Source organism: Cystoisospora suis, assembly GCF_002600585.1.
Source record: "Cystoisospora suis strain Wien I chromosome Unknown contig_3714, whole genome shotgun sequence".
Taxonomy (NCBI): domain Eukaryota; phylum Apicomplexa; class Conoidasida; order Eucoccidiorida; family Sarcocystidae; genus Cystoisospora; species Cystoisospora suis.
In genome coordinates, this window is record NW_027156509.1 from 1 (window position 1) to 23,306 (window position 23,306).

General features: G+C 53.4%; 3 protein-coding genes across 3 annotated transcripts; 2 read left to right on the plus strand and 1 right to left on the minus strand.

The window, feature by feature from the left end:
* Window positions 1-22: 22 nt before the first annotated feature.
* Window positions 23-10,516, plus strand: CSUI_007147 (acyltransferase domain-containing protein). The gene is made up of 14 exons (XM_068067297.1): window positions 23-1,115; window positions 2,616-2,673; window positions 3,256-3,325; window positions 3,614-3,669; window positions 3,769-3,914; window positions 4,321-4,461; window positions 5,036-5,083; window positions 5,504-5,589; window positions 6,089-6,174; window positions 6,828-6,988; window positions 7,448-7,556; window positions 8,269-8,361; window positions 9,087-9,275; window positions 10,296-10,516. The coding sequence occupies exons 1-12, from the start codon at window positions 837-839 to the stop codon at window positions 8,355-8,357; spliced, it is 1,329 nt and encodes a 442-aa protein (XP_067920722.1). The 5' UTR covers window positions 23-836; the 3' UTR covers window positions 8,358-8,361; window positions 9,087-9,275; window positions 10,296-10,516.
* On the plus strand, window positions 6,266-6,547 carry CSUI_007148 (uncharacterized protein; the record flags this gene model as incomplete). Its single annotated transcript, XM_068067298.1, has 1 exon — window positions 6,266-6,547. A coding segment is annotated over one exon (147 nt), but the record flags the coding sequence as incomplete, so codon positions are not given.
* Window positions 10,517-11,972: 1,456 nt separating the features above from the next.
* CSUI_007149 (rhoptry neck protein ron3) lies at window positions 11,973-22,638 on the minus strand. The gene is made up of 21 exons (XM_068067299.1): window positions 21,319-22,638; window positions 21,089-21,211; window positions 20,798-20,947; window positions 20,418-20,603; window positions 19,578-20,263; window positions 19,384-19,428; window positions 19,239-19,289; window positions 18,772-19,132; window positions 18,096-18,605; window positions 17,940-17,989; window positions 17,642-17,723; window positions 17,247-17,270; window positions 16,764-16,999; window positions 16,038-16,562; window positions 15,350-15,795; window positions 15,015-15,253; window positions 14,496-14,804; window positions 13,671-14,363; window positions 13,060-13,545; window positions 12,603-12,953; window positions 11,973-12,470 (listed from the first exon to the last, which is right to left on the minus strand). Exons 1-21 carry the CDS (start codon window positions 21,476-21,478, stop codon window positions 12,319-12,321), a joined length of 5,865 nt encoding a protein of 1,954 aa, XP_067920724.1. The 5' UTR covers window positions 21,479-22,638; the 3' UTR covers window positions 11,973-12,318.
* Window positions 22,639-23,306: the final 668 nt, after the last annotated feature.

Here is a 23,306-nt window from a genome sequence, read left to right on the forward strand (position 1 = left end):
TCTGTCTGCCTCCATCTTCTTTCCTTCGCATGTGTTCTGAACTGCGCCCTAAGTTCCAGGCTGTATTTCAATTCTCTCATTCTGTGTTTTCTTGGCTGAGTCAGTTGTACGTGTTGTGGACGTCTTCGTTGTTTTCGCTTTTCTCGTTTCGGGATTCCCTTCATCCCAGCTACTGGTTACTTCACGCCCCGAAAAAAGAAAAACGGTGCCAGACAGGTTATCGATCACATGCGCCGACAAAGTAGGATGGAAGTACAGAACTCGGTGACGCACCAGCCTTAATTTGTGACAAGAGCTCTCTTCTTTTCTGAGCGGTCAATCGTGGACATTCAGCTGCTTCTTCCAGCTCTTGAGGTCCCGGCAAATAAGGGGAGGTCGCGCAGCGTGTGTCTCCTCATTCAGTTCGGCATCCTGTTGCATTCCTCACATGCAAGCTAAGGAGCCACTTGCATTCTCCGCAAGTCTCCGTCACATCACGAATGAATGAGATGGCGGATCAGGTAGCGCGCACTGTCGGTTTCGCCCCGGGTGTTCCACTCTTCCATACGTGTGTTCTGTAGTACTGCGACGGGCCGGTCTGGCAGCTCGTGTCGGATCTGATCTGAAACTCCAACAGGCAGGCTGTCGTCTTGATACGGGACCGTGGAAGCAGCACCTTCCGCGTAGATACTTGCGCACTTTGGGCGACTTCTGTGCATGGTTCCTTATTAGCATCCTGCACGCACCCGTGGGCACCCGTTACGTCTGGTTTTCCTCGATCGTGTGGCGTGCGAGGGTGGCACGCCGGTCTAGGTAGACAGTTGTCGAAAGTGTAGTACGACCGCCAGTCTGCGACAATGAAGGAATCAAGCGAGGCGCTCGAAGGCCCTTCTTTGTTAGACGCGCCGTTACCCGCTTCCGGTTCCCATGTACCATTCCGGGTTGTCGCTCTCGTCGCGTTGCTTTTCTACGTGGGTAGTTGCTGTATGATGGCCGTTCTTTCGCTTCGTCGAGCAAAGCTCTACAACAACTGGGACGTCCTGACCTCGGATGAAAAGCGGAAGTTCGCTGCCTTCGAGCGTAACGACCGAAAACGGCTTGGTCTCGTGCGTACTGCCTTGGGCGGACTTTTTCTAGTAAGCTTCTTTATTATCACGCTGGTCAGTGAGGCGAATGTGAGAAACACAGGGGAGTATTCATCCAAATTCGTCGTCGTGTGATGCAAGACATTTCTCTGGTGTTTGTGCTCTGGAGAAGAAAGGGTATTGACGTGGGCACTTGCGAGTGACCCGTGGAGGTCTCTCCCCAGGTTTCGAAGTGCGTGCTACAGTTGTGTGCCCGGTAGATCTCTCCATAGCCCCACCATGCATAGGACCCACAGGGGCCCGCGCCCATCCAGTCGTTGACATTGCAAATGCGTGTTGTTTTCAGTGTATTGTCGTCATCTCTTTCGTGTGGTTAGAATAGTTTGTTCATGGCGTCACGCTCTGCCGGTGCTCCGTGTGAGCGTCTAGGGCCTGTCTGATTTGCCCTTTGTAGCCAAAAAACTCCTCAGTTGGCTTTTGACAAGACTAAACCCACGTTCAAGCAGTCGACATGCTCCGCTGTATGTAGTTGTGGAGGCGACAGCGGTGTAATGCGCCACACAGAGCAGCTCAGTTATGCTTGTGTGACTATGTGGTTGTGTACCGATCCCAGTGGCGTGTGAGAAGGGTTCTCCACCGAGTGAGGAGCTCGAGGACGCCTTCTGTTCATCTCAAGTGTTTTCCCAGTCTCAGTGTTGTCCGGCGTTGTAAGAAAGGGTGCACACTCTTCGTTATTTTGGCCGCGCTCCACATACAGTCGCCTTTCCGCTGCTTGCGACGAAGAATACAGGCACACGCCAGTCCGTCACCTGTCCCACCTTGGCGTGCACACCACAGAATGCGGGCTTTTGCTGTTTCCGTTCCTGGGTGGTTTTGGTCCCCAGTACCAAGAACAGTAAAAAGCGGATAGTGATAGTGAAATTTTGGGAGCACGTTCGTCGTACTCTCGGGTTCCGAGGACCGGCTCCGACAGTCACAACCTGAGCTTTGTTTTCGTTTGTGATTGTCGGAGCTAATTTTCGGACGATTACCAGAGAATGCCGGACACTCCCTTTTTTCGACTTCAGTTAGTTTAGGAGCGCTCGTGAACGTCGCGTCGAGGTGACACGGCCTCCTTCTATTTCGTGCGGCACAGATTGGGTGCCGTTGTGCATTTCTCTGCTCTGCACAAATTGAGTGCGTGGTCAGCCAGCTACAGGCGTTGCTCCTAGACTGCCTGTGCCGCATGCCTTCGGTAAGGTGTACGGATCTTGTTTTGTACGTGGTATGGTCGGGGCGGGCTTCTCACCTCTGGATTCCCGACTGCGTCAGTTTTTAGTTCCGCGTGAGAGACAGGGTGTACAGGTGATGTTTCCTTCGGTCAAAGGCTAACTGCTTGTAGGTGTGCCCACAGCGGGGCGAGACAGTGGGATTGTTTTCCGCCTGTCGGGGAAGACGACGGCATTTGGCTGCTGTCTGTGGGGAGGCCGATGTCCCACTCAGGGCTAAGCTGACCTGTTCACCACTGGCTCTCCACTTGTGTTGTGCTGGCGTGTGGGTGGGTCTGTTCAGCTGCCATGGCGCATGCCGCTGGCGTTCTTCCTTGTCATCAGCAACGGCATCTGCATCTGTAAGGTTTCGCTTGTTTACGTGAGGCTGGGATCCGATCAGTCTCCGAAATGATGTTATTTTGCTTAGGGATTCTTTGAGTAGTGTGGCGCAGTAGCTTTCGACTTGTGTGGTTGCGCAGGATGACAGGACTACGACTAGTCAAAACCTTTTCAGTCGACACAAGGGGGCGCTGCTCCCTGCAGTGCTCTGAAAGAAAGTAGCTAGTGCACGGGCTGTCTCTTCAGGACTGTTTCGCCCTCCGTCCTTCCGTACACTTCGGAGCTGAGACACCATGACGTCGTCGCGGCTAACCTCGTGCGTTATGACTTCTTCCCGTCAGACCGTCCGAGCCGTCAGACTGTCCGAGGCACAGAGGAGTGTCGCTTTTTTTCTCGTCGAACCTGCTGGTCTCGAAAAACACTCTCGGTCGTTCGTTCGTGCTGCCCAGGTTGTTTTTTCTGGCGGTGCTCAGGCTCGTCCTAGTATGTATATGCATATATGTATACATTCGAAGTCATCGTCTTCCTGGCGACCAGGACGAACAGTGAGACCAAGAAGAGCTGGTGCAAATGAATCTGCTGTGTTCCCTTACATTTGTTAGCGCTTCTCGGTTGGTGGTTCGGGCGGCGAGTGCAGACGGTGTCAAGTGAGCAAAAGCGTGAACAACATAGGTAAGCCAGCGTCCGTCATGGTTGACTTTCCGGGTGGTTCTATGGCTTTGAACGGCACAAGCCTAGATGTGTCTTTCGCGGTGACGGGCCAAGCGGAACACTCTCAAGGCGCAGAGACGATGACCCGGGCGGTGTAATTTACTTCTCTGGGAGCGGTTCTACCGGACTGGCCCGCGGATGTCGTGTCTGTTCGCGCACTCCAGTTCAGAAGAGAGCGCTCCCGGTTTTGGCCCTCTCTCGCTTTTCGGGCAACGCCCAGATTGCGTTCTTTGTGTGTTCTTGTCCCAGACGGTTTGTTTGGTGGTGCACGAGCTTGCACTGCCGTGCATTACTTTACGTGATGGGTAAGCCCTTTGGGTAGCCAGGGGCGTGCTTCGTCGAGTGCGAATGGGCTGCGGCGAGACACTCTCGGCAGGTCAGCTCTTGGTCTGGCCGGTGTACAGTTTGCGTAAGTGAGCATCGAGAGTGCTCGAATGCAGAAGTAGTTCAGGAGATTACGGATGACTCTCCAGTGTTCACGCTCGCGCGTAGCGAGCGGCCTCCTGCCCAGGTAGTTAAGCCACGAAACGCGTGTCGTTGTTCTTATCTGGTGAGCGGTGGTGAACACTCACGCGAGAATAGTGGCAGTGTGCCAACAGTTGCTTGGCGCGTGCATGCGTAGCAATCCGCCATGTGCAGGTGCAGCTGGTTCGCGGGTGGCACGTCACTCCGTCGTCTTGGGAAAGAATTGAGCGATGGACCGGCGTCCCCAGAGGTGGAAGTGCATCTCGGGAGACGGCCGAAGCACTTTATGGGAAACGCTAAGAAGCAATGGTTCGTCGTGTGTCCATTCTTGTGGTTTCTATCGTCCCGTGTCGGACGGGCTTTTCAAGCCTCCGGTGCTTCACAGGGGTCACTCGCACGAGTTCTGTCAGGTCAATGCAAATTTGGAAGATCTGTCGGGCATAGGTTCGCTGGCGTATGGGGCTGTCTGAGTCTCTGGACGGCTCTTCCAGCCACAGGGAACGCGTGTAGACTCTGCGCTGTCTGTAGGGATTCTCCAGATTCGGGAGCATTACCTCGCAAACAAGGATCACCCGGACAAGAAGCCCGCGGGCCAGCCACGCATCCTGGTGTCCAATCATGTGTCCTGTCTCGTGAGTATACTGGTTTATGTGCGCAGGTGAAGCGCACTTAAATAGCTCGTATACGCTTGGCCGGCGAGGTCTCTTAAAAACGAGAATGAGTGTTTGTCGGCCCTAAATTTTCGCATTCGTTCGGTAATAGCTACGCTTGCATCACGCCAGTTGTATCTACGGACACGCCGAGTGAAACCCGTGCCGTGTTTGAATGCTTGCTAACCATGTGCGGAGATTTTTGTACGCGAGTAGCCGAAATCTGTGTGGAGCATTGTGCAGCAGAAGCTTAAGTTGGAGTTTGCACAGAATGACTTCGCCGCGTTTTTGTAAGGACAGCATGCACGTCAGTATACGTCGGTCCCTGGGAAGGCGTCTCTTTACCGCACAACGATAATTGTGTGGGCCGTTCACACGCGGAACTCGTTTGTTGTTACGATGTCACTGGCGTACGGTCTCGCCTCTAGCGTGCAGGGGAGTAGCAGCAGCCCCCTGTTGCAGTGTCTACAAGTTCGGATCACGTATGTTGTGAGTGCCGGCTGTTCTTGGTGAAGACCCTGCTTGGACTAGTGCTCTGCTTTTTGTGGTTGTGTAGGATATTCCTTATTTCATTATCACCTCTTTCGCGGCGTTCGTCTCCAAGGTATGTGCACGTCTCCATCATGTATAGTGAGATAGAGGAGTTCTGTCGTTTGTTCGTCCTTTCTTTTACTTCTTTTTCGTGTGCGGTCGCGTCTTTCTTCGACACCGGACTGGCCCGGGGCGTCACGCCCCCGCCTCGGAGATGTACCGTGTGCAAAACTGTCGGGGAGCAGTAGTGGTGTTCTATTCAGGTGAAAGAACAGCTGACAGTGCTGCAAGTCTGTGGCGTCAGAGCTCGATGTCCCGCTCCCGGGTGATGTTGCCTTATCCTTCGTTGTTCTGTCGGTTTCACCCGCGCAAAGCATTCCCTGTCCTTTTGTCAGTACGCATCTTGAGCTCTGCTGGTGTGAAAGACACTGTCGTTATGGGTGTGCTGTCTCTCGTCACACACAGTGTCGTTGAGTTCGTTGCTGGACTGCAGAGCTCTCTTTCGACGACGCCGTTTATCGGCATTGCGGCGAACAACCTCGGATGTATTTACGTAGATCGCGAAAGCAACGATGACAGGTATGGTATCTGGAATCAGTCCAGGGCTAGCGTCCACGCTGCTTCTGAACGGGTGAGAAGAACGTATGCGGCTGACACCCGCTGCTGGTACCGGGTACGTACGCCGGTCGTGGGCAGACTGTTAAGCGTTCTCCCGATCAGCCAAAATTGCTTGCTTTGATGCCGGGTGTCCGCTTGATCACCGCTATAGCGTTGTTGCACTGTCGCTCCCTGCTGCAGGCTGGTCTTCGCCCTCTACGTACTGTGTGAAGAGCGCTCTCGTCCAACTGCAGGCTTGCGTCTGTCTCTCGATTTTGCACCCGTGGGATTATGAGTTATGTTTTCCTTGCATTAGAGTTTCGGTTTCAGTTGGTCCGTGAGATGAATGTCGTCTTGTTCATATGCAATCCATAGCGCTGTAGCAGGCCTGTCGATGAGACAACAGTGTGCATCGCCCTTCTCGGGAAGTGGTACATAGTCTTCGGTCTTGTTGTCCTTGCGCGCGCACTCTGTGGTCCAGGGCTGCAGCACTAGAGAAAATCAAAGAGCGCCAGTATCAGTGCTGCACTGACCCGCATACAAATGCGCTGGTTATTTTTCCTGAAGGTAAGTGGGAGAAGAGAGAACAGTGCCTTTCTATGAGAGAGAAAGGACACCTGTCAGGAGAACAAGGCACGCTTTCTTCCCAGCCGGGCAAGAGGGTTCCTCAAGATACCTCTGTGCACTGGAAGGTGAACGACATCGCAGCGGGCTGTATTCATGGTACCCCGGCCTCGGAATGGGAACCATTTTTCATGCCGGAAACTGAAGTAACGAACCTGCGAGGCTCCATTTCAGTTCAGTGACCCTATGACTCACGACTGCTCAAAGTGGCGTCTGTTTTCTCGGGGAGGCCCGGCCCGTTCGCAGCTCACAGTGAGGCACAGCTGGAGGCAGGCTCGTACACGGGAAAATCAGGTCACCACTCTGCAAACTGGTGAAGCGCGGTCGTATGTAGTGAGGCCGTGGAGAAGGGTCGTGCCTCCGGGAATGCTGATGCGTCTGCCGGTGGCGACATAGGCTTCTCGGCTCGTCCTTGAAGTCGCACTGTAGTGAGGCGCATGCGAGCGCTTTATCCTGCGGAGTGGACGGGTTCGGGAGGCATGGGATTTTAGAAATTGCGTGCGGCTCCGTGGCGCTCTGGACAGCTGGGCATGTTGCTTGGTGCTGGTTCCTGCGGGTGGGAACTCCGTGCCTGCTGCATTTGCTTTCTCTCCCAGGTACAACAACCAATGGTCGATGTCTACTACAGTTCCGCCGAGGCGGATTTTCGGCTTTCTGCAGGGTACAGCCAGTGCTGTTGGTGTATCGATGCGGCTACTTCGATCTCGCCTTTGAGTTGCTCCCGTCTTTCGACTGGATGGTTCTTAGTCTCTCCTCGGTATGAGCCAACGGCAAACACAACTGCCTTGATCCCTCGAAGTTGCGATAAACTGAGGTGCTTTCACATGACCTAGTGAAAGATGCCTTGCAGGGGCGATCGTCTGCGTAAGGCCGCACACTGATCAGGAACGGCGCAGGTACCTCGTTGACATGCGTTCCAGGTTCTTCTTAGTCTCCGTTAGTCCGGAAATGACGTGAATCGTCACTGCGGGAGATCTCGTGTTTCGGGTCGTCTTTTCCTTGCAACTGCAGAGGGATCCGAGCTGTTGTCCCAACTGTTCCGTTGCTGGAGGAGGGGCCAGCCGTGCCTGGCGTGGGGCTCAGTTCTACAGGGGCGTAGAAGATGCTCTTACCGAACCCGCGTGGGCTGCTGGGAGTGCAAGATACTGACTAAGGACTCTTTTTGTATCACAAGCTTCGGCAGGGATTTTTTTTGCATCGTTCTGCTTTCGTGCAGGTGGGGCTGACGCGGTTGGACGCGTACTGGCTGAATCCTGTTGACCCTCCCCCACCGGAAAAGTACCAAAGCGTCGAAGAGCGAGCCACAGCATTCGCCAATCTAGTGAGTGCATTTATGTAAAGCGAGTCAGCTCACATCCTGGCACTTGTGTGTAGGCAGAAAGAGGTATCTGTGTAATACATCCTCTTTTTGATGGCAACCGATTCGGGAGGGGGAAGCGGGGCGGGAAGGAAGCTGGTGTGAGGCTGTTGACTGGTGCCTTACACGGGACCATCCCGACTCGGCGGTGTCCCGGGCTAAAAACCGCTCTCTTTCCTTCAGTCCCGGACAACTATATTCGACGGGAGTTGTTCGTGGCCATGAGCGCAGTTTTCCTGAATTTACAGAGAGCGTCGGGGGCGTGCCCGCCTTAGCTGTAGGTGTTCACTGGTTGTTTGATTGGACATGGTGCGGCTTCTCTGTTTTACCCGGCACTACCTCCGTGCGCGGATCAAGTGTGCACAGGCAGCACGGGGTGTAACGTCTCATCCGAAGTGTGGTCCGGAGAGCGGGGCTCCGCGTTAGCTCCGGCACCGGTCGGAGAGCCTCAGCCGACGGCTTCTACGCCACCGGTAAAAGGTGGCTTGTCGAGATGTAGGCAGTTTCCCTGTGTGGCTTTCTTGTCTCCTTAGCGGACACTACTATTATCGGGGGGATTCGCTGTTCGTGCCTCAGACTTGTTGACGACTGGCGTCGAGCAGCGGCCGTCTTGTTGAACTGAGACCAAGCGGAATGGAGTTGTGTACTTGCGTCCTGTTTGTGGTCCTGGGAATCAACAGGTGCGCGAGCAGATGTGGATGGAGATGCAGAAGCGAAATCCGTTGGCCCTCAGGTAGCTAAGATGCAGCGGTGGTGTAGACAGTCTTGAGAGTGGCGGCCACCGTGAGCTGGTCGGGTTCTGATGTGGAGCGTCGCGAGTCACACCTTGCTTCCCTCATGTGCAAGACTCTGCTCTTGTGTTGGTTCCCACGTGTGTGTGTCAATTCTCTTCTCGGTAACGTTGCAGCACAGTGAATGTGGGAAGGGACGATAGTAGCTAGGCTTGCATTTTTAGGGCAGCTGCGCTGGTAGGGGAGTGAAGACCTCCGTCACTGTCGTTGAGTTAACCGCAATTATTCTATCTGGACCTCATGGGAAGTCATTGCCTACGGGGGGCTTGGTGCCTGGAGTCGTTTAGGCTCGAACTCCTGCAGCACAGGAGTCGAGGTTCAGTCATACTGGCGGTCAAGCCGTGGCAGGGACCCTTCGCTTGGATAGTGTTCGGGTGGTTCGCTCGGGTGATCGGATTCGACACCCAGGTTAGACTGTCTATTTCTCAATGCAGAAGTCGACGGTTGCCGGCAGGCGCAGCGACGACTGCCATAGTTGTAGCCGTTTTGTTACCTTAGTCACTTACGGAACGAGGAGTGAGAGCGCAGTGAAGCACCGGGTATAGTGCGCGGTAGACCACTGTTTTTCCGCGTCACGCGTCTTCAGCACTTTCGTGAGTTACTTCTTTGCCAGTTCCAGCAACACGTCCGGCGGTGAAGCAAGAACGTGTTCCGTCGAGCTCGCTCAATGTTATGACTCGTTCGCCGGTTCGCCTGATGCCTGGCAGGGTTGAGGAAACGGTCTGTCCCGACTACTGGCTGGGCTCAGTCGTCGTCCGACGCGGAGTTGTCAGGACCCTGATGGAGAGACAAGGTATCCGTTCGAAAGAAGAGGTTCAGGAGCACAGAAAGACCACGTAGGGTAGGCCTCGGACAGCTTCGGCTGAAACGTCTGGACAACTCATATTCTCTCCAAGTGGTTCTTGCACAACAGTGCAAAGATTGTTGTAGATGTGACTGAGGAATATGAGCAGTGGTGCGCGTCTTCGCCCACAACTGGAGGTGTTTCCCAGCCTTCTTGAATAGCGGCGTAATTTGTTTGCCGACAGCGTGCTTGGTACGTGTAAACCCTGTGGTAGGTATTGGTGTGGAGACGAGGGTGGTCGGTGGCAAGGGTAGGACAACTCCTTCAAAGTTGCGGCAATGGAAACAGGCGTCGTCCGTGGTTCTGTGGGAGGTGGTCATGTTTAGAAGACGACAGGATGGCCTACTCGTGTGGCAGTTTGGCTCTTGCCTGCACGGTCAGTGGTTGTTGCTCTGGCCCTTCATGAGAGTCGACATGACTCCGAGCTGAAAGACGTGGTGCAGGACTCGCGCACCGCGGAAACTACGGTGTCTGCGCACATCTTGGGTTCGTGGGTGGCCAGCTAATTGCAGTACGGGTAGCTTCGTGTAGCACCCGGCATTTAGCTGAGTTGTATTGTAAGGGACGGTCTTCACGAGCGGGGCCAGCGGTTCCGCCCCAGTACGGCTCTTGGCAGCGGGCCGCACTACTCACGTACGCAGGGAAGGAACGATGTGCGCAGATTGGGAGGAAGGTAGGATACGTTGTTTTGAAGTGTCCTCCCCCTCAGATAGCGGCATCGAATCCGAGAAGTCTAACGTTCACTCTGCACAGGGTGGCCCGCGTGCACTTCGGTCTCCCGGGCCACAGCGTGTCGTATCTGTGAGACACTGCGTGTTCGGTGAAAGAGGCATCGGGAGCGATAGGCGTCTCCTACCTTCGAATTTTCCACTAAGTGGTCATTCAAATTTGACAGCACACGACGGAGCTTGGCCGTGACAACGGCATAGTGACATCTGGCTGCTTCAAGGTGCTGCAGAAGGTGCAGCATCAAGGCCCATTTTACGGTCACTAACACGTTGACGGAAGCCAACCTGTTGTTCAAGGTGTAGCTCTGCTTCCAGTCTTCGTTTCCTGACCCCTCCATGAACAGGTGATTCAAAACAGCTCTTGCAGGTGACGTACAAGGCTTTTCGCTGTTGGACCTGCTCTGGCAGATCGGGGGAGCGTCCTGGTGTCGACGCTTTCCGAGGGTTGCGTTGAGCTACTGAACTCGTCAATGTGAGGTAATCATGGCGCAGCGCGTCGTGCAAGTCTCTCAGTTCACGCAGCACTACGAATGACGAGGATGACGACTTCCAATGGTAGTGGAGTGTTTTTCCTTACCACTCTCTTCAGTAGACGTGCCAGGCGCCTCGTTCTTTCCGCTCGCCTTCGAGTTGAAGGTGGACGGAGAGGGCGTACGGCAGGCCAGAATTTTCGTGGCCTGTGCGCTGAGAGAGTTCAGGGCTCTTTCGATTCTACTTAACCGGCTGCTCCGCACGCAGGCACGCAGAGGACTGTCGGAATCGGCAGGCTGTTCCATAATGATTTCTAATCAGCCTTCAAGGAGTCTTCTTAGGTGGCCAGTTGCCGGAGTGGAGCTCAGTGGAGACAGGAGGTGATCTCAGGAATCGTACCGTACGGACAGCAGAACATGACTGACACAGAAGGAACGAACCGACTGTCGTCGCCAGAGAGATGGTCACGCACGCGTCTTACTGTCATTGCCAAGTTTAGTCCAGCTTGTCTCGAAAAGACCCCGCATTTCTGTCACGATGTGCTGACTCAGAAGCGGGTGCTCGGGCTTCGTACACACAATCTACGGAGTGTACTACTGTAAATTACATGAGAGACGGTCGCAATAACGGCCTGGCAGGACATCGCCTTTTCTCTTACGAAGTCTGTTGATCGGGGGTGGCGTCAGCGGGGCACACGGGGTGCGGGGAGCAACCACGAGCCGCCTGTACTAGTGCTTCGGTCACTTCTCTATACGCGATTACCGAGCCCGACCGTTTCGGTGTGGCGGGCTTCCGAGTGTGGACGCGCCGCCAAGCGACAAAACTGTGAACCTTCACACCGTGCTCCTGAGCACTCTTACAGGGCCGCCGGGAGGAACATCCTTGGAATCCTGCCACCGGCATCTCTGCCCAGTGCTCCTGTGTGTGGGCACGTTTAAACGCCCCTCCGAACTGAACAAGGGACGGTCACTGAACCGGCTCGCAGCGATGGTACTCTTAGAAAGGGGGCGGAAACTCCTACGATAGTTACCTTTAGTCCGTCCGTACCCTGCCCTCGACCAGGCGGCCTCTGTTTCCACGACTTGTAAGGATAGCTACGTTCGTCTGTGATGAGTCGCTGGCGGGAATGCAGCCGTTACAGATTCTGCACGTACTCGGCAAGAATCGTGTAAAGACTACGTAGCTGTTCTGCTCGGAGGGGTTTCGTCCTCTTTCTTTGCATGAAGCTCTTTCTGCCCGCCGCTCTTGATACGCAGAACACGAGAGAACCGCTAAGTCGAGCGTTATCTAATGTAGACGTAAGACTCCAGGCCTACTTGCCGGCTTTTGCCTCTTACCCACTCCCACCTGCTCCCGTGCCACATTACAAGGAGGGGAAGTTTTCGGATCTGCCGGCCACAGCAAACTACTACCGGTGCCTCAGTTCGGATGCTCTCGGGAAAGATTCGCCGTCGCCACACCAACGGAAACTGCGCGTGCTGAACAGAGGGGCTCAGCACTGGTGTACGGTAGGAACTGCCGTCCTGATAAAAGTGCACTGCGTTTGTAAGGGTTCATGTGGATATTCGTATGAAAACGAAGGTCGCAAGCACATCTGATGGCTACCCCCGCCCCCCCCAGTTCTGCAGGAGAAAGAGGGCCTCTTTTCTCGGCGAGGACGCTAAGGGATCCGCTACTCAGAATAACCAAGCACTTCAACCGAATTTTTCTAAGACAGTTACACGGCCAGCAGCGACCGCTCCGCGGACGTTTCCCCGCGCAGCAGGGCCCACAGGAAGGACCCCCATCAAAAACCATTAACAGGATGTACACAATATACGGATATGTAACAGTTCCATCGCAGCAGGCTGCCGCTTCCAACCACCGCTTAGTTTCACTTGTGCCAGCTATCTTGGGTCACTGGAAAAATGTATCCTTTGTAGCTTCAACTCTTGTCTGGTACTCCTTGTATCTCGGAGGAGTCTGCCGTCTCATGAAGGGCAATTTCGCGAGAACCTGAGCTCGCTTCATCAGCAGAGTTTTCGGCATGCGGAGCCGTTGAGACTTGTCTGAAAAGATCAGAAAGTAGAATTGATGACATTCATCCGTTCACACACGTGTAGCCGCGCGTGCCGAGAACCCCGGTATGCTAGCGAACAAAAACTGTCCAGCCTTACCACGACAGTAGCTGCTTGACTTACTCGTTTTGACGTAGATGAGGAAGTCTAATACGGTCATGAAAGGATTGAAAAGGTATGGCCGTTCCTCGAAGCTGTAGCTATGTCGCTTGCCCACTGCGTCAGCGGACCTGGTAAGAGTCTTGGTCTTCCGTTCCTCTGCGATGAAGTTGGACACTTGTGTCCACGGAAGTTGTCTTTTAACTGCGTCGGCGAGGGTGCCAATGAATCTGTGCATTTCCAGGAATCGCTTCGAGGTGTTGAGAGAATTGTGTGGAAAGGTGATGAATTTCCACGCCTGTGATAGAAGCTTGTCGTGGTCGACCTTCGATCGAATGAGCGCGTTGTACATCTCTTCGCATTTTGCCGCTAGAGCTGGAGGGGATTCCGGGACAGAACAAAATAGAACATGAAATGGAATTAGGTAACCAAAGGGCGGCAACGCTGCGGATCTCATACGGCAAAGAGAACTCAGGCTTACTTGCATCTAAGGTCTGTATCAGCAGATCCTTCTGCTCTTCAGTAATGGCTGCAGCGGAGAATCCTAAAGAGCCGTTATCGATGAGATCGGCGTGGACACAGTCTGCCTTCCACATCTCCTGAGCCTCGCGGTCCTTCTGAACGTATTCTTCATATTCTTTGAGTGCGTGTTCGTAGCACTTGATTTTCGCTTTGGCAATGCGTTCACTCATGTCGACCGCCATCATGGCAAGACCGTAGTCATCCATCGTCGGATTTTGTTTTGTCACGAGCGCCAGCGCTGACGCCTTCACGAGTTCACTTACGGGGAAGACCGAACGTTGCCGGAGCGAGAAGAAGTAGTCCGTTATGTCGTAGAAGGCATAGACACTGCTAAGGCTTTTGAGCCTTTGAATACCGATCTTTGTATTTTTGGATTCTTCCACGAACTGTCGCATTTTCTTTTCTTCGAGGAACCGCAGCCACTCTTCGGCGTAGTATGATGACACTGCAGGCAACACGACGCACAAAACCCCGGCCGGCAATTCAGGCGACGTCGTGGAGAAGGGAACTGCAGCTCTGGGTGGGGGGAGCCACCGCTCTCTGTCAGTGAGCATGAGAGATGTCACTTACAGTTGACCTGGACGATTTCGGGCTTCTCTTTCGCTTCGTCCATGAGTAGCATAGTGACCTGGTGACACAGCTCGTACAGCGGGAGCTCCTTGGGGGATTGCTGCACACTCCTCGAGTGGAACACCAGGTGTGACGTTTCTGCATTATATCCCATAAGGGTGACGTCCATCTCAAGGTTGCCGCTGACGACACCAACATAAAGACTTGTGAACACCGGCCCAACTCGTTCCAACTGTTTTTGACGCTCCAGTTCGTTGCCCCTTTTAGCTCCAATGAACTTCAGGTAATCGGAAACGGGAGTCCCGTCGTAGTACAGAAGATCAACGAGTCCCTGAACTGTGGTCTCGTGCTGTCGACCCTCGCTAAGGAGATATCTCAGCTTGTAGAACAGCACGCACGCCGGCGGCAGGCGTTTGTCCATCACGGTCGGCGATCGGGACCACAATTTGTAGGCCTTTTCATCATCTTGAGTATTCAGTTCTGATTTTACAATGTCCATCAGAATCCGGCACCCGGCTTCTAGCGGCGTCTCGCCCTGACCTGCAGTACCGTAGCTCATGTACTGCTGCTGCAACGCGAGACCAATCTGCGATTCTGTCAAACGACTCAGGACCTCGACTATGTTCACCTTCTCATTTAGAGGCAAGTATTTCTGCGTTGAGGGATAGATCCCTACCATGGTACCAGTCGGAGCTGAAGGAGCGCACACACACAGGAAGGCGGAGATATTCGCAGCTGATGTTCGGCACGTCCTCCACGCATGCCAACACAGTACAAACTTTGCAATGCTTTACCGTTACTTCTGGTAAATGTTGCTCATCTTACCGAATCGGAGTGTTTGTGTGCCGGCGGGGGAGGAGAAGGAGCGCATCTGCTTGAAGACTTCCGGCATAAGAAGCGCTTTCCGTATGAAACGAAGTGTGTCGGGGTCAAGAACTCTGAGGATTCCGATTTTGTCTTCGTGCGTAATCTGGCTCGTCGCGAACCGCACCTTGGCTAGAGAGAGAAGACCAAGCGCGATTGTGCTTCCCGCCAAGCCCTTGCCAATGTTGAACGACAGCAGCCAGCCGACTGCAACCATGACGTCCTCCTTCCTCATCGCTTGTACTGCTTCCTCTATCTCTCGGTACAACTCTGCCAGATCCAATCACGGGAAGACCGAAAGCAAGACGCCGAGTGAAGTCGCGATCCTCTGATAGCACTATGGTTCGTGTGGACCACCAGAGCAAGTTAAGCACGTCCCACACGAAACAATCTCGAGATATAGAACACGTACTGAAGACAAAGAGCACGTTCAGCACTGGGTCCCCCTGTGACGGAGTTGAAATGCTGTCTTGGGCTTACCTTCACTTTCGGGGGCGATAAATGGAATAATACGCATCTGAGTAATAACGTCACTCATGTGCTTTGGATTGTCAAGAAACATGTTGGCCGTCTCGAAAGTCAGAATAATTCTCCCGAAAATGCTCAAGTCAGAGGCTTTCAAGAAGTCATCCGGCAGAATAGCTGTGTCCGGGTACGCCCTGAATTCTGCGTACTCGAGCATGCCGAAGAAGTGGGACCCACTTATTGCGTTGAACAGCCTGGAGCCCGCACAACAGCAAACCAAATTTGCATGGGTTTCAAAGGCTTAGCAGATGACGAATGCTCTACGTTGTATTGCGAAAGTTGCGTCTTACCTCAGTGGTTCTGGAATACTCGAGTGACCAAGGATACTACGCATGCGACTTCTCAGCTCGCTGAGCGCCTTGCGGACGTTTTGCTTGGCGCCGCCCACCATGTCCTTGGTCCCGGTCCAGAGCCGCTCAAGCATCGCAGCTGTCCCTTCATTTTTAGCAGGCGGTTTCACTGAGCCAAGCGAAGGATCCATCAAAGACCGCAACTGATCCAGCACGTCGGGTGAATCAACCCACGAGCTCTCCAGCTGGCTTTGTAGGCCCTCGAAGCTGTATTCTCCCATTGTCTCTGCATACAGCTCCGCGGTAGACCGGAACCCTCCATAATTCAAGAAAGAAGCCCAAGAGGTTTTCTGGCCCTTGATACGCTCGAGGTACTCCACCGCTGCATCCAGGTAGACGATCACCGTCGCCTCCTTGATGCTGCTTTGGCCCTTCGGAGTCACCGCCTGATCGCAGTGCATACCAGTCACGACTCGTTATATTTCTTTTTTCCCGCTACCGTCCAATACTCCTTGAAGTGGTGTTCGCGCAGTCGGGACTACAGTGACACGACACTTTGCTTGTGACTTTCGTGCTGCGGTTCAGACACGGCTTCTCGAGTGGGAGCACTCGAGTATGTATCTTACCACAAATGTCAGTCTGCCTCTTGACAGCAGTCGGACTGCCTACATACGTACTTGAGATTTACCTGGGTTAGAAGAAGGGACCGGAGCTTCAAGAAACGGTACAAACCGCACTTCAGACCGACAACATCATCAACTCCACTTTCCGGCACCAAGAACGCACATTCGGGGAAGCTGTTGAGGTTTCCCTCAGATTCAATTGCCCGCATGACGTAAAGAAGGCCGCGCTGGAAATGTTGCAGTACGAGAGTCCTTCCTGTACGGTTTTTCACAATCTTCTGGTAGGCGTAATGAAGAAGCCCGACGACGAAAATCGAAAGTGTGTCCGAAGCGTCAACTGAGTGCATTCGGAGAACCGTCGTGTTTAGTGAATTGAAGAAAATATCTTTGAACGTCTGAAAGCTCATTGGGAACGTATACAAGCTCCGTTCAATGCTAATGCTTGTTTCCATCTGCTGCTGGTGCCCTTCAGCAAATGCCAGCATCCCATCGTAAAAGAGTTTCGGAGAGAGGTAATCCAGAAAGGTCGAAAAACTGTGCTTGTGGAACGATGGGGTGTTCCGGTGCAACACCATTATCATCGTCGCGACCTGCAACCGCACAGAAAACACTCAGGTCGAGCCTTTGTGCGGTTTCTCTCTTAGGCTCATCGGAGATTTCGTTCTCGGTCCGGCCGTCGCGCTCCCAACTAAAAATGCGCTCGGAACAAAACTACACACGTTTCACCTGCACGGGAGCTGCATCACCACACCGTTCTGGCCGGGGACACTATTGGGCCCACGAAGTCTTACCATCTCACCACCAAGGCGACCCCTAACGTTCAGGAGCTGAGCCGTGAGCAGCTCCTTGATTGCGATGGGATCGTACTGAATCTCCCGAAGCTCTTTACGATCATCGGCATACACGAGTGTTCCCTGGAAGGCGATTCCTCTGTTGCTCGAAAATCGTAAAATGCCCTCGTTGAGGCGGAGCACCTCGAATGTCGCCGGGGCCTCCAACGGATCTGGTCGAACTTTCTTCAGGTCGTCTGCGTGAACAAAAGAATCAACCCGAAAGCCACGTTCCCCAAAACGACTGAACGGCATGGGGCATACCCAGGGATCTAGGAAGTGGCAAGCGTGTCTGCCAAACACGAAGGACACGCTCCGTTAGGTTTAGCAGGGAAGCAACCTCGGTCGCGACTCAAAGCAGTAACAGCCCTTGAAATCGTCCGCCTGTCCAATCTTAGCGTGTCCGAACCCAGGTTCCGTCATACGTGCTACCGTCCCACTTACCCAGCATTTTCCGAGCGTCCGTCGCTGAGAAAAAAACCAGCAGGAATAAAGGAGCAGCGTGAGATAGGCAGTGGTCACCGTCACATAAATCGGACACACAGTACGTTCTTCTGGGTGCTGTATTCCCACAGTCGGCCCCGCTTCGCGTCGAAGACTCCAGCTACAGCTTGAGGCTGCACTCCTGCTGTAATCTTGTACACGGGATGGCATCAGTGGGTACGGCTTAAACAAAGGTTTGTGTAGCACGATTACACCCCACCGGCTGTCGTTTGCTAGAGCAGTGTGGACTGGTGACGCGACAAGTTCGTGCACTCAGGAGTCCTGCAATCAACTGGACATAAGCACGCTTAAAGTGTCGCCTTCTTTCACGGTGGGGATACTTTACATGGACTTACGGACGAAAATGAGTGAGCGGCCATGGTAGTCGAAGAGACGAAGTGCCCCTCTCCCATCCTGGTCGTATCGGCTGAACCTAAGCTGCGAGAACAGAAACAGGTGCACAAGGCGGGCACAGTGCGCATTGAGCATACTTTGTAGAAGTCGGACTATTTCAGCTTCACTTCTCTTGCTTGGAAGTGGTATGCTGACTGTGGTCACACATTTCACAAAGCTCCCGAGAACATGTACTTGGGGCCGGCCTGCTCAGGAGATGCTAGTGCTCATTTTGGTCTCATCACCGGTTCGTTCCCTTACTCTGTCTTGAAGAGTACTTCGAAGGGCTTCCAAGAACGGCCTTATCTTCTCTGCAGACAAACAACAATGCAGTTCATACGGCTGACAAATCGAAGTCTCTCCCGAGCAAGGTGGAGTCATCCTAAGGCCGCGAATTAAGCGCAGCACCGCACGCACCTATTGAATCAACGTGTTGGGCGTAGAGGAGGAATTCCTTGCCCCGGCGGATGGGCCATCGGTTGCCCGCGAGCCACGTTCCCCACGCAGTGAACGCTTCCGTCGGATCAACGAAAGAAGGACTGCTTGTGTCCTCAAGTGGGCCAGACAGTAGCAAATCTCGAGAATCAAGAGTAATGCCAAGGTTTATGGCAAGCATGGAGTTCGCCACGAACTTCACTTCGTCCACATTTGTAGTTACGTAACTACCACAGACTTCATCGTGTCCCGGGGAACTTGGATCTTGACACTTGTTAATGAACTCGTACATCTTCATGCGCGTAGTTTGTCCTTGGTCACGCGTGACCACCGCCTGACTGTTAAGAAATCGTCCCAGCATAGTCGCCAGAGAAGCCTGTATCAGCTTGGCTGCCTCGTTGAACTTGGTGAAAGTCTTCTTCGACATCGTCCGAACGTCACTTTGTTTCAAAGCTGTCTGAGTTATGAATCGCCTCATTGTCAAGGCGTGCGCTGTCAGGAAGAAGCGCAGGACACAGGAGATGCTCCGCAGTCATAGTTGAAGGCGGAGAGAAGATAGTTTATCTGGTCGAGGAAAGCACGAAGAAGCCTGATCATGTGACCGTGATACACCTGCGGCTAATAGCTCCAACAAGACGCGGAAGGCAGCGTGACGTACCAGCCTCGAAGTAACCGTGAGCAAGCTTTGTGACTGCAATTTTCATCCAAGGCTTGCGAAAGATGGAACGCGGCATCTCTGAGTCTTTTTGCGGAGGATTGGTCTGTTGCCGCCGTCGGAGAATCGAGTCCAACTCGAGCTGATAGGGGGCTCGTCCGAAATTCGAATTGATCGTGCTCGCTATGCCGCCTTCCAGTGTGGAGAATGCGAACTCGTAGAAAATTGCCAAGAGGTTCGCAAAAAAATCTGAGAAGTATTTCATTTCCTGCTTCAGCGCCCTGACGACGTGCTTCAGGAAATTGCTTGCCATCGGCACCAGTTTCTTCTGCAGCCTGTTGACATATTTCCTATTTTTTGTGCACTGTGAAACAGACAGCACACACGTACGAAACGACCTCGATCTTGCAACCGTGTTCAGAGGAGAAACATGGTGACCAGTTCTCCACCGACGAGCGCGAGGTCCTTACCCATTTAGCCAAACGCTCGCGTGGCGGGATTTCATCCTGATTCTCTCCATTCTGCAGAAAAGCACACACCCGGTTCCTTGGCCCGTATTGTCGTCGTTGAGCGCAGGCGCAGGTATTCGGCTGGGACAAAAGAAAATTGACTTACGAAGAACTCATCCAATTGATCCTCCGTCAGCGATACTACTTTTTGCTGCACGCAGATACATACCACGTCGAAACACGTGTCATGAGACGCCGTCAAGGCACTGCTGGTACTGTGCGACGTTCGCAAGTGCAGACGACGCCGAAGCGGACACAAGGGAGAGAGCACCTCGACCACTCGAGTCCTCGGGGCTGTACCTGGTTGCAATAGTATACAATGCCCGAAGAAAGTGCCGCGTAGCGGTTGAAGTACGCCTTGAACACGCCGCCGAAGTCCTTAAGCCCAACGTACAAGCCATCAGACAGTGCCCATACCCCGGGACCCGCCAGGAGGCCCGACTCGACAGCCTCCCCTCGGCGAGTGATTGCGTCAATATCGACAGCATGAAGCTGAAAGAGCAAGGTGATCATCACAGCCCCAGATCCTGTCATCAAATCCTCAATCAGCTTTTTGCCAACAAAATCTCCCCGCATGCCGACCATCTTTGCCCAGAACTTTCGAAGCGCCCGACTGACACGTCGCTTCGCGCGGAAGATCGCATTGAAGAGAGCGTTCATGATCTTTGGAAAACGAATCTTGCACAGGAGTGCAAGAAAGAGCGATACTAGCCCCTTGAAGTTCGCGAGGACAGGATGAAAAAAGATGACGTATGAGCGGACCAGCTTCTGCATAATCTTGCCCAGAATTCCCCCAGGGAACAGGTTCGCCATCGGCACAATGTGCTTCGCCTGCTGCGCAACAGCGAAACACCCTTGGTTCAGCTCCCACTCGGCCATACCCGCAAATCCTCTCAAACCGTTTTCGAATGCGTGCTTCACCACGTTGTTAACTGTCGCTATGGGATTCTTTCGGATCGAGTCCACCCAAGTGAACATAAGCTCCGCTGCAAGGACGCAAGCAACCATACCATCGACGATACTTGGTGAACCCGGTCCAAGGTAAGCACAAGAGCCATGCCTCCAAATCTGGTATTAGGACCAAGAGACATAAGCTGGGAGGGCCATCGCATACTGTGCAGCCAGAACACCAGAGCTTACTGTTATTGCCTAAAACAATGTCCGCCGCCGACTTCGCTGCACCGGTTTCGTGGAGAAAGCCCATCAGGTCGGTCCTCATCTTTTTGTAGACTTTTTTACGCCGTCCGAACAGTCGCGATAGTCGGGTCGTCACTCGCTTAAGAAACAGATCCGTCAGCAGCTCAGCAACTTTGGCCTCGGGGAGCTCTGCAGCAGAAACAGGTACACATGTCCCCATACGGGATGCGTATATATCGTACTAAACCCCCGGGAATGCGAGAAACTGGGTAGACGTTCTCGAACGACGCTCAGCCACTGCTACGACCAAGCACCCCCCCCAAAACTCCCTTGCCACTCCACCCCTGCACTCTTCGCTCACCCAGAAAGATTGGAGTACTCACTTTTTGAGAAGAGAGACTTGCTCTTTGCAGCATCCTGGATCCGCCGGACAAGTGCTTGCTTCTGTCCGAAATCCATCGTCGAGTACTTTAGCCATGGATTCGACGCGAACATGGTCGTAAGGAATGGCGCGGTGTAAATGTACTGAGCCACTGAACAGATGGAGGGATGACACACGCAAAGACACGAAGAGAAAAAATCATAACTGGGCAGTCCGGGGATTTACCGAGGAGACCATTATACATCTCTTCAGGAAAGACGGAGCAGCAAAGTGGGGGCCAACTCTGACGTACTGGACTTGAAGGCGAGGGACAAAGTCGTGGACGCATTGATGACGTAGTCCGAGTAGAGGACGCCAAACCAGATATCACCTTCCCTGTAGGTCTGCGCAAAGCTGACCTCCTTCCCGACGGTGCCTAACGTACCACACACACGGAAGCACATAAGGACGCTCCAGTGACGACTGAAGCTGAACTTCAACGGCTTGCCACTGCTGCTTGCTAGGTCCCAGAACTCCTCTTACCATCAACACCCTGGTAAGAACTGTCAGGGAGTGCCGCTTGGAAGTGCGGAGAAATGACCTGGCCAGCCTTTCCGTGCACATAAACGCCGACCAACAGCACCGCAATGGCGGAGTAAAGAAAGCCGGCTAAAAAGCCGGCGCCTATGCCTTTCATCCTCATCTTAACGGAAGAAGAAGCTATGTGCCAACAGAAACTAGACGAGTTAGACACAATACCCGAGAATGTGTAACTAAACACCGGAAAGATTCTCTGAGGAACCAGTTACGATCCGGACAGCTAGCCGTACAACCCGGGTCGTCACCAGACCTCGGACACAAGTGGAAATACGAGAAGAAGCAATTCAAAATGCAGAAAAAGAGTACTTCAAAATCAATTTGGTAGAAAACGAAGTGGCGAACGAACTGAAACCCTTCGTATAGGAATCCAGACAGCTGTCGCTGCAGAAGTGCCCCAGCCGCGGATCCGTAGACAGCCGGGGCCTTCCAGCCGCTGTCAGACTGAAGACGTCACTACAGTACGGGAGAAGCAAAAAGAAAAGACATTTCACTTCAGCTCAGCAAAAAAAAGGGTCGGGCTACAAAAAGAAAAAAGCTTGACTGGAAGACCGGGGAGTACGGAGCAATTCTTGAAGTCGTAGTCCGCTGCGGTTACTCCGTGATCAGGCCGATCGAAACCGTTTGCAGGGCTAGCGTAACCAACAGGGGCCCGCAAGACAACAATGTAACAGAGAAAGAAGACAAAATCGGGTCAAAGACAGATGTGAGGTTGTATCACAAAATGCTCTTGGACCTGAGGCTGATCGCTGAGGTGACAGGCAGAACGCCCTTTCAGGTCATCATCGTGCGGCAGCGGGGACGCGCGAAGCCGCCACCAGTGTCTGCTAGGCTTTTCTCTTTCAGCAGCTTCGCAAAGAACTGTAGAGCCTTGGTTAAAAACAATAGCGCCCAACAACGAACTCAATAGCATCAGGAGACAACAAAGGCTGTCCTTAAGGTTATGGAGGGCGCGACGGACGCCGAGGATGACTCTGAGGTAGGAGTAGCTGGTAGTCCGCGAACAGCTCAGGAGGCTTCGGCGGTATGTCAGCTGACCCGTGGCGGGAAAGGGTGTCTTGTCTCAAGACACGGGCAACCGGCGCTTCCTGGTGGGACCGCCGGTCGCCCGTGAGCCTTCTTTTTTTGGGAAAGCGGTCGTTTTCGCGCGGACCCTCTAGAAGATCTGGGAATCATCCTGGAGGTCAAGCAAGCCGTTTCCCCCTTCAAGGAAGAGACAATTGTTTACGGCACGCCGCAGTACACCACACCCCCAGTAATACAAGCTCTCACCGCTGCACTAATAGATTGTCCGCTGAGTCCTCAAAACGCAGATTCCTCACTGCATGTGCAGGCAAAGCTTTCGTTGATTCTGGCGTTTAATTTCAGCAAGAGTATGCAGCCAGTGGACCAGAGAGATCGTCAATATTCGACGGCCAAGCGCGACACTAAGACAACACACGACTGTTCCCTCTCGCAGAAAGGTGGGCCCATCTCAGGAAGATTGTTTTCGATTATCCTGCCAACGGGAGAAACGTTCGCCTAGTGGATATTCTTGACTCCGAGTGTGGTAGCAGCGTTGCCACTCAAAGAGAATCGTGGCTGCTGGCTGTTGGCTAACCGAACCAAGCTGAGAGGGCGAACACAGCAGTTCGGAAGAGCGATGCGGGAAAGCTGACAAATCTGCGAAAGGGTCACGACATTTCTGCATTAGTGGAGGCTACCCCGGTTCCGGGCGTATGCATGTGCCAGCACATAAGGGCTGTCACATTGAGCAGTCGTTACCTGCGTGCAGCGGATTTCTTTTTTCGTACTGAGTTCGGGGTCGACGTCAAGGCAGGAATCTCTTGTTCTGATAAGCAAAAGCAGTAGACGACTGACCGGTCTACTCTCCGTGCCAGACTGAAGGCTTTTGCCTCGCAACCGCGGTTGCTGATCATCTTTCGTTATCTGAG